Source organism: Ammospiza nelsoni, chromosome 35 (genome assembly GCF_027579445.1).
Source record: "Ammospiza nelsoni isolate bAmmNel1 chromosome 35, bAmmNel1.pri, whole genome shotgun sequence".
NCBI lineage: Eukaryota > Metazoa > Chordata > Aves > Passeriformes > Passerellidae > Ammospiza > Ammospiza nelsoni.
Window position 1 is genome coordinate 657,161 of NC_080667.1, and position 9,799 is coordinate 666,959.

The 9,799-nt window shown below is 48.6% G+C and overlaps 1 protein-coding gene across 1 annotated transcript in view; it reads right to left on the minus strand.

The window, feature by feature from the left end:
- Window positions 1-4,068, minus strand: part of LOC132086019 (protein arginine N-methyltransferase 5-like) — a 29,807-nt gene extending 25,739 nt beyond the window's left edge. Inside the window, exons 1-2 of the mRNA XM_059491481.1 lie at window positions 3,996-4,068; window positions 2,220-2,290 (exon numbers count right to left, since the gene is read on the minus strand). Of these exons, the coding sequence (XP_059347464.1) occupies window positions 2,220-2,290; window positions 3,996-4,068 (144 nt within the window). The remainder of the gene's footprint in view (window positions 1-2,219; window positions 2,291-3,995) is intronic.
- Between the last annotated feature and the right edge of the window lie 5,731 nt (window positions 4,069-9,799).

Here is a 9,799-nt window from a genome sequence, read left to right on the forward strand (position 1 = left end):
TTGTATTTTTTTTTCTCTGGACAAGTCAATTCAAACTTTGCTAAGCTTATATTTGCAGATTACTCTCTAGCACAGTCCAGCATGACATTTTGTAAAATTAATGTTGTAAAAATACCATGTTACTTGGAAATTGCTAATGATGAGAAGCCTTAGGGAAAAATAAGATGTCAGGGTTGGGAGATATGAGAAGAATGTTGTGGGGATGTTAGACTGAAATAAAGCACGCTTTAAGCTGGACTGGCACGCTGGCAGGTCCCCTATTAAACAGTAGTGCTGAGATTAGCCTGGGGGTTGCCGATTGTTTCTGTAGAAATCAATGTTTCCGGGTCTTCAGAAGTAAGCTGCTTTGAAAAGCTGGAAAGTGCAGTATACTGACAATCCCCGTGCTTCAGATTAAAAGTAGATTTCAGAAGGGTGATAGGCTTTTGTCTTTTCCTAGAAGTCTATGTAATCCTATCGAGGAGGTTTTAATTCTGTGTTGCCATGTCATCCATCAGGGCCCTGTCGTACTAATCGCCATACAAGTACAAAACAAAAAATCACACCCTGTCCCAACCACTTAGAGCCCAGAACACGATTTCCTCGGGCTGCCATTTGTGTGCCCTCGGTACTCACCACGGAAGCGAGCTGGGGATTGTTGCAGCTGTTGGGAACAAACTGCTTCTCATCACACAGAAATGGAATTGGGACAATGCCTCAGCCAGCCCCTCTCTGCCATCGTCTCCTGAATCTGCAGCAGAGCAGTTCCAGTCCATCCGGGCACGTGTAATCCAGTTCCTGATGATCTGAGCACACGGAGCAGTGCTCAGCTGCTGTGGGGGGCTCAGGGAAGGCAGAGTGTGTGCATTGTCATCTTCCTGAACCTACAGACAAATCAAAGTGAGAAACCACAGGGTGGAAATCAGTCGCATATATGCTAAACAAAACTTGCAGATTTTTTAAAGAGTTGTTTCTGCTTGTTCTTTGTTGTGTTTCTGTGCTTAGAAAACATCCCTTTAAAATCAGCTCCGTTCATCAGTTGAACCTTTGTTTGCAGACACTCCCTGAGCAGAATTTGTTGCAGACTCAGTGCATGCTGTGCTTGCCTCCCGGGAGTGTGAGGAGCTCATGTGTGCTACTTTTTGCTTTAGGACGCTCTGCGGTATTTATTCCTTTTGGGATACATGATGAGAATTCCCAAGAGAGGTAGTTATAAGATACGACATTGGGAAAAAGCCTGTGTGGTTGCAATGTTGTTGCTGTCAAAAGTTAATTTTTTCTTAGCCAGTAGTTAGATTTTTGCTTTATTTTTGTGGTATCAGTATTGTATTGTTTAAAAAATTGCTTCAAAATCACTTCACTGGTCGCCCACCAGTTCCTTGTTCAGATTTGCCAATTTGCTTGTAGCTAAAATGTTCACATCTTGTTTATCCTTCTATTTAAGAAACTGCTGCCCAGCCAACTAATAACTGAATATCCATCTGTCTAGGACACGGGGAGAGGATTTAGGTAATGTCTTTGTTTCCAGAAAAAAGTTCCAGTGTAGTTTCTAAATAGAGGAGAAGGGGGTGGAGACTCGGGGCTCTGATGCCATTGGGGCACCCCAAGGTCCCCAGGAGAGGGAGCTCTACTGGGGCGCCGGAGCAGGTGTGTTCTCATGTAATTTAGAACAAATTATAAATATGAATATAAAAATTATAAATAAAGAAATATTTTTTAAATAGTTAAATAAAGCGGGTTTTTTTAATGTGTCAAAAGGCAGGGTTTTGATTGTAAAAATTATAAATACAAATAATATAAAAGTAGAAATCTAAGTTCAGAAATATATAATAAATACAGAGAAATATAAAATTTAAAAATTAAGAAAAAATTAGTTGCAGCAATAAATATTATACATAATTTAAATAATAATTTAAATATATTAAAATTTTATATATATTATATATCATTATTAATGTAATACATCCAAAGAAACAATAAATTAAACTATGAATGTATAATTATACAAAGTATAAATAAAAAAAATTTCAATATCCTTTAAAAGAAGGGTTTTTTTTATTTATTTGGTTAGAGATGGGGTTTTTATTTGGAATAAAAGAAGTATTATAGAAGTATAAAACTAAATATAAAAATATACAATCAATATGGAAAGATATTTATAAAAACTCAACCGAATGATGCCGCCTTCGGCCGAATCGAACGAGCTCAGCCAAACCAAGGCGAGACCAATCGAACCTGACGGCCTCGAGCGAACCTAGGCCAGGCTTCCGAGGCTGCCTGAACCGAGCCGAGCTCAGCCGCACCGTGCCGCCTGCTCTCGTGCGCATTAATTAGCATGAGTGTGGACACAACCTAGTGAGCTCCTGTCCCACCCGCGCTCCCGGTCGGGTCTGTGCCATGGGCGGGCCACCCGCGGGACGCGGCAGCAGGAGAGCCCTGAGCCGGGTGAGTTTAACGGGAGGCGGCGCCACTTGCCCGCCCTCAGGGAGCTGAGCTGAGCCTCGCCGAATGCACAGAGAGCGGCTCCGAGTTTGGCTGAAGGGAGCCAAGGTGCGCCGAAGAGCTGACTATAGCCGAGTGTCTCCGGAGCGAGCCAAGCTCCACCGAGCGCAGCATCCCAGGCAGGGCGAGGCACTGAGCCGGACTCAGGGTGCAGGCCGGGCTCAGTGAGGCTTCCCTGCCTGTCCCTCTCCCTAGCCCTCCTTCCATCTCCCCGTATTCGCCTTCTGTTGCTCCCTTTCCCCCATTCTGCATTGTGCAGGATGCCTCCCGGACCCAAACTGCCACCACCACAAAGTCAGCCTGGTTTGAGGGTCCCAAGTGGCTCCGGCAATCTGCCATCAGGAAACTGGACTGTTGAATTTTGCTTACCTGGGAAAAGGGTTAGCACTAGTGTTCAGGAGCCTGTGGCCCCGAGTGGCTGGCTGTCTTCGCAAATTCTGCCTTGCGCAGGATGCCTCCCAGACCCAAGGTGACACCACCACAAAGTCAGGCTGGTTTGAGGGTCCCAAATGGCTCCAGCAATCTTCCATCAGGAACCTGGGTTGCTGAGTTTTGTTCTTCTAGGAAAGGTCTGGCAGTGGTGTTCAGGAGGCCTCGCCTGGAGTAGCTGGCTGCCTGCTGAAATTCTGCATTTCCAAATGTGCCTCCAGGACCCAAGCCTGCACCAGTTCCAACTCCTGCTGCTTTGAACACAGCACGTGTCTCCTGCCATCTGCCATCAGGAACCTGGGCGGCTGAGTTACACTTCCCTGTGTAAAGGGCGGCATTGGTGTCCAAGGCCCAGGGGCACTTAGTGTCCCGCTGTCTGCTGAAATTCTGCACTGCACAGGATGCCTCCCAGACCCAAGCTGCCACCACCTCAAAGTCAGGCTGGTTTGAGGGTCCCAAATGGCTCCAGCAATCTGCAGCAAGGAACCTGGGCTGCAGAGTTTTGCTTACCTGGGAAAAGGGTCAGCACTAGTGTTCATGGGCCTGTGGCCTGTAGTGGCCAGGCGCCTGCTGAAATTCTGCATTGCGCAGGATGCCTCCCGGACACAAGCTGCCACCACCACAAAGTCAGGCTGGTTTGAGAGTCACAAATGGCTGCAGAAACCTGCCATCAGAAACCTGAGCTGGTGAGTTACACTTCCTGGTGTAAAGGGTGGCATTGGTATCCTGTGCCCCGGGGCCCTTAGTGGCTGGCGGCCTGTTGAAATTCTGCCTTGTGCAGGATGCCTCCCAGACCCAAGCTGCCACCACCTTTAAGTCAGGCAGGTTTGAGGGTCCCAAGCGCCTCCAGTAATCTGCCACACGAACCTGGGCTGCAGAGTTTTGCTTACCTGGGAAAAGGGTCAGCACTAGTGTTCAGGAGCCTGTTGCCAGGCATGGCCGGCTGTCTGCCTGCTGAAGTTCTGCATTGTACAGGATGCCTCCCGCGCCTACACTGCCACCACCTTTAAGTGAGGCAGGTTTGAGGGTCCCAAGTGGTCCCAGCAGTCTGCCATCAGGAACCTGAGCTGGTGAGTTACACTTACCTGTGTAAAGGGTGGCATTTTTATCCTGTGCCCAGGGGCCCTTAGTGGCCAGCTGCCTGTTGAAATTCTGCATTGCGCAGGATGCCTCCCGGACCCAAGCTGCCGCCTGTGCTGTGTTGAGCTCGTTTGAGTGTCCCAAGCACCTCCAGCAATATTCCACACGAACCTGGGCTGCAGAGTTTTGCTTACCTGGGAAAAGGGTCAGCACTAGTGTTCAGGAGCCTGTTGCCTGGCATGGCCGGGTGTCTGCTAAAATTCCACATTGAGCAGGATGCCTCCCGGACCCAAGCTGCCACCACCACAAAGTCAGGCTGGTTTGAGAGTCACAAATGGCTGCAGCAACCTGCCATCAGAAACCTGAGCTGGTGAGTTACACTTCCTTGTGTAAAGGGCGGCATTGGTATCCTGTGCCCAGGGGCCCTTAGTGGCCTGCTGAAATTCTGCATTGCGCAGGATGCCTCCTGGATCCAATCTGCTGCCTGTGCTGTGTCGAGCTCGTTTGAGAGTCCCAAGCGCCTCCAGCAATCTGAAAGCAGGAACCTGGAATGCTGAGTTTTGTTCCCCTGAGAAAAGGGTCAGCCCTCATGTTCAGGGGCCTGTGGCCCAGAGTGGCCGGCTGTCTGCCAGCTGAAGTTCTGCGTTGTGCAGGATGCCTTCCGGACCAAAGCTGCCACCACCACAAGGTCAGGCTGGTTTGAGAGTCCCAAGTGCCTCCAGCAATCTGCCACACGAACCTGGGCTGCAGAGTTTTGCTTACCTGGGAAAAGGGTCAGCACTAGTGTTCAGGAGCCTGTTGCCCGGCGTGGCCAGGTGTGTGCTGAAATTCCGCAATGTGCAGGATGCCTCCCGGACCCAAGCTGCCACCACCTCAAAGTCAGGCTGGTTTGAGGGTCCCAAGTGGTTCCAGCAGTCTGCCATCAGGAACCTGAGCTGGTGAGTTACACTTACCTGTGTAAAGGGCGGCATTGGTGTTCAGGAGGCCTAGGGGCTCTTAGCGGCCGGCTGTCTGCTGAAATTCTGCATTTCCAAATATGCCTCCAGGACCCAAGCCTGCACCAGTTCCAACTCCTGCTGCTTTGAACACAGCACGTGTCTCCTGCCATCTGCCATCAGGAACCTGGGCGGCTGAGTTACACTTCCCTGTGTAAAGGGCGGCATTGGTGTCCAAGGCCCAGGGGCACTTAGTGTCCCGCTGTCTGCTGAAATTCTGCACTGCACAGGATGCCTCCCAGACCCAAGCTGCCACCACCGCAACGTCAGGCTGATTTGACAGTGCCCAGTGTCTTCTGGAATCTGCCATCAGGACCCTGGACTGTTCAGTGTTTTTTCCCAGGGCAACGGGTCAGCATTTTTTTTCAGGTGCCTCAGGCCCGGAGTGTCCCGCTGCCTTTTGAAATTCCCTATTGCACAGGATGCCTCCAGGTCCTAAGCTGGCACAACTCGCAGGTCAGGCTGGTTTGAGCGTCTTAAGGCACTCCTGCAATCTTCCATCAGGAACCTGGTCTGTTGTGTTTTCTTTCCAGGGAAAAGAGCTGGCTTTGGTGTTTGGGGGCCTGTGGCCTGTAGTGGCTGTCTGGCTCCTTAAATTCTGCATTGCACCAGATGCCTTGCAGACCCAAGCTGGCACCAGTGAACACTCAGGCCGCATTAACAGTACCAAATGCCCCCTGCAAAGGGACGCCAGGAACCTGGAATGGTTAGTTTTGTTTACCTAGGAAAAGGGCTGGCATTTTTGTCAAGGGCTCATGTGCCATGAGTGCCCGTCTGGCTCCTGATATTTTGCATTGCACAGGATGCCTCTCCAGCCCACACCGCCACCACTGCAAAATCAGGCTGCATAGTCAGTGCCAACTGCTTCCTGCGAACCTGGCCTGGTGAGTTTTGTTCGGCAGGGAAAAGGGACGGTGTTTGTGTTCACGGGCCTGTAGCCCTGAGTGGTGTGCTGCCTGCTGAAATTCTATTTTGTGAAATATGCCTCCCAGATCCAAGCTGGCACCAGTGACAACTCGAGGTACTTTGGTAGTGCTAAGTGCCTCTTGCAAACTGCCATCTTGAACCTGGAGTAGTTAGTTTTCTTTGATAGGGAAAAGGGCCTATAGGCCCTTCTGAACACACTGGTGTTCAGAGGTCTATGGCCCAGAGTGGCTGGCTGCTTGCTGAAAATTGTGCATCGAGCCAGATGTCTCCCAGACACAAGCTGCCACCACCGCAAAGTCAGGTTGCTTTGTGAGTCTTAAGTGCCTCCTGAAAACCTTCCCCAGCTGTCCCTCGTTGTTAAGGGTTTTGATTGATGAAAAAAATTCTGGTTTTTTATTGCTGGAGGGATTTAAATTGAGGACAACCCTTCTTTTCACAATATTTTTGGAAAATAAATTATAGGGTAGAATCGGTTTATTTGCCATTTTATCAGTTTCAGCAGAGCTAACTGCCCTGCTTTCTAATTTTTACAGGTTCGCTGGAAGGAAGCTCTGTCTTTTTCAGCATTTTTAGGATTTAAATATTAATTTCTGGCCACTTTTTTCTGTGCCTTTGGACCAGCTATCTTAGACAAGAGCGAGCCTGGAGTGTACTTAACACATAAGCCGCCCAGGAGGTTTTTCTTCTCATTTTTCTTTCTAATGTAGATAGGCCTAATTAGAAGTCCAAATGAGACTTAGGCTATTTATGTCATTATCATTCTTCTCCATTCTACTTAGTCATACTTGATGTTCTACTTAGCAATCACCAAATAATAATTATGTAAGGTAGCAGCAAATGACCCAATCTATCCAGCTATGTAACCTTAATACAAAGTTTTATGTCTTACCAGTTTTTTGTTCTTCTGCTGCAAGTAGTCGTTGTGAAAAAAGAAAGCACTGTTGTTTTTCTGAAGAGTTTTCTTCTAAAACAAGCCCTTTACTCCCCTTGAATCTGAGTCAGAGGAGCAAAACTGCTGCAGCTCTTCTAAGGGCTTTTATGCCCAGTGGGATTAGCCCCCTCCTTTTCCCAGGCATCATGGGAATGAGAGGCGGGCACAATCAGGGGTATATTAACCCCAGCCTTGGCTAAGGGGCTTCATTCCCTCTGTGGGATGTGCTGGGGTAAAAGCTCTCCTCTCATTTCAGTGAAGAAGCTCTTTCAGCTCATCTCAGCTTGTTTTCAGCAGGTGTTTCTGGGCATCTAAAGCAACCGAGGCTTGGAAAATACTGTGAAGAAAACACCATGGAATACAGGGAGTATTTAAGTTTGTGATTTTGGGTTTTGTGTGTAGGGGTGATAAAGCATAATTGTAATTTCTGGTTTTGTTATGTTTTTTAATTGTTTTTAGGAGGAGTGCAGCTTCCAGAGATTCCAGGTGGTGTCAATTACATTACTTCTTTCAGCCGATTGCTTCTGTCACAAGAGCGATCTTCCCAGTGTCCAAGAAGATGTTTGAGATTGAGGCTTCGGGTGACTTGAGGATTGTGAGTAGGAGAAGGGAGGGTGAGCAGGAATCCAGTTGAGAGTTCTTGGGGGGGGGCTTGAAGGCCGCAGGGTGAGAAAGGGTGTTTATTTGAGGGCTCCCTCACACCAGGTTTTTCAGAAGCATAGCAGAGGCATTCTCATGTCTTCCTCACACAAGGTCATCCACTGCACTCATGGGAATGCCATTTAACTTTGGTTTTTTCAAATCCAGGTGCCACTCCTAATAAAGACCACAGCCTTGGAGTCAGGATGAACTTGGAGCCTGAAAGAGCCAGGCACAATCAGGAGAGGGCAAGTAGTTCCCTTGCTGGGATTTGGCCCACATAACTCTGAACTCATGCTTTGGTTTTGGTTTTCTTTATTGTAGCTGACTGAGAGGCTATCTGGCCATCACAGGGCCCTCTGAGGCAGACTCATATCAGGTGCAAAGTGGATTCCCATCACCGATAATTCAAAAGATAAATTGTGGGCCACAGCCTGGAGATGGGAGGGTAGTGGGTTGGGAGTTATTGGGACAGATTTAAAAGTTAGCAGAGGGAAAAGAAATTTTCTCCACAAGGGGGTCTTAGGACAGCTAAAGGGAGACGCTCTACTTTTGATGGCAGCTTTCAGGTGGGCAGTGCAGAACAGCTCTGGCCTGTGTCGTGTTGTCTGGTGTGCCGTGTTACCTAGTATGTCTTTGGGGTCCCTTTTGCCTTCTCCCCTCAAGGCCCTCAACACAAGCATAATGTGTCGTGTTTAATGTCCCCGTTTGTCACGTTCTGTGTCATGGGTGTCTGCAAACATTGGTGCCAGAGCTGTTCTGCCCTGCCGCATAGCCTGCTGCAATAGGACAAGCCCTGGGGAGTTGGAATTTGTAATGTGGGGTTTACTTTGCCTCTAGATGCTATTCCTAGATTGACATAAGGTGTTTGCAGCTTGTGAGTTATCCTGGTGGTGTTTGACATACGTTCTAGCTTTCTTTCAGGTGCAGATCCATGGCAGAGGGTTAGGGTTAGGAGGTGCCAGGTCTGCTTAGTAGCACGGTGAGCAGCAGACTGGTGGGGTTTTGGCTGATATGGTGCCAGGATCAGGCACTGATGTTTGGTTTTCTTTACTACAGCTGTTTGAGAGACACCAGCCCGGTGCCAGCAGGACCTTCCCAGCTGACGAGTTGGCCTTTCTTTGCACCTGACATGGACCAGCATCCCCAGATGTCTGAGAGATAAGTAGAGGGCTACAACCCACAGAGGGGATGAAAGCAGGGTGCTGGTTTGGGAATTACTGGGAGGGGTTTTTGAGTCCGCTTTGGAGGTGGGGGGTGTTCATGAAGTGGCCCCTTAGGCCCCATAAAAGCAAAGTCTTTTTGATCCCAGTGCTGAGGTGTGCAGGGCAGAGCAGTCCCGGTGTGTCTCGTGTCACTTGTCTATTTTGCATTATGTGTTGTTTGTGTGTCTCATGTCTTTTACCTTAGCCCTTTGAGGGGCCTGTCAGAAATCCTGGCATCATTCTTAGCATCTTTGATCTCTGCATTCTTTGGCCTGGCACCCAGGCCATAGTTATCATTCTGATGCCTGTCTGAGCTCCCCAGTCAAAAGCTATCTCTTTGAAAGCATCCAGTCAGGTGTCTTGTCAGGTCTTGTTCTGAGCTGTATGGGCAGCTATGCCCCACCTGATCCACTATGGCAGATTAGGACTTGAAAGAATGTGAGGGCAGGTAGAGGATTCTGACCGTAGGATTCTCGGGCATCCATCTTTGCAGTTCTTGGAATAAATCATTCAGTTAGCATCTTCTTCCTTCAGGGTTCTCTGAGCCTCATCAGCTCACCATCGGTCTCAGCTCGGTCATCTCCTTTTGCATTCTCTCAGTCCTTGCAGCCATTTTCCTTGCCAAGAGATTTCTGTCTGTGTCTTGTGCCCATTGTTTGTCACGTCCTGTCTGTCCTGTGTCACGGGTGTCTGCACATATTTGTGCCGGAGCTGGTCTGGCCTGCTGCATAGCCTGGTGTAATAGGACAAACCTTGTGGGGTTTAAATTTGTAATGTGGGGTGTACTTGGACTCTAGATGATAGATTGGTATAAGGTGTTTGCAGCTTTTGAGTTATCCTGCAGGTGTTTGACATGTGTTCTAAATTTCTTTCAGGTGCAGATGCATTGCATCCATGGATGAGCACCCCATCCTGTGTGAGGGGGTTCCCACAATCAGGTCAGTCACCATTTGTCTGTGCAGGGCGTTTGTCAAGTGTGACCCTGTTACAGCACTGCTCTTTGTCTTTGTTTTTAGGAAGCATAGCTGGATCTCAGCAGTCAAGTTGAAGAAGGCAAGGTGAGCAGTGACCAGTAGCCTTTGTTGCTGAGGTCTCAATTCCTGGGGCAAGTC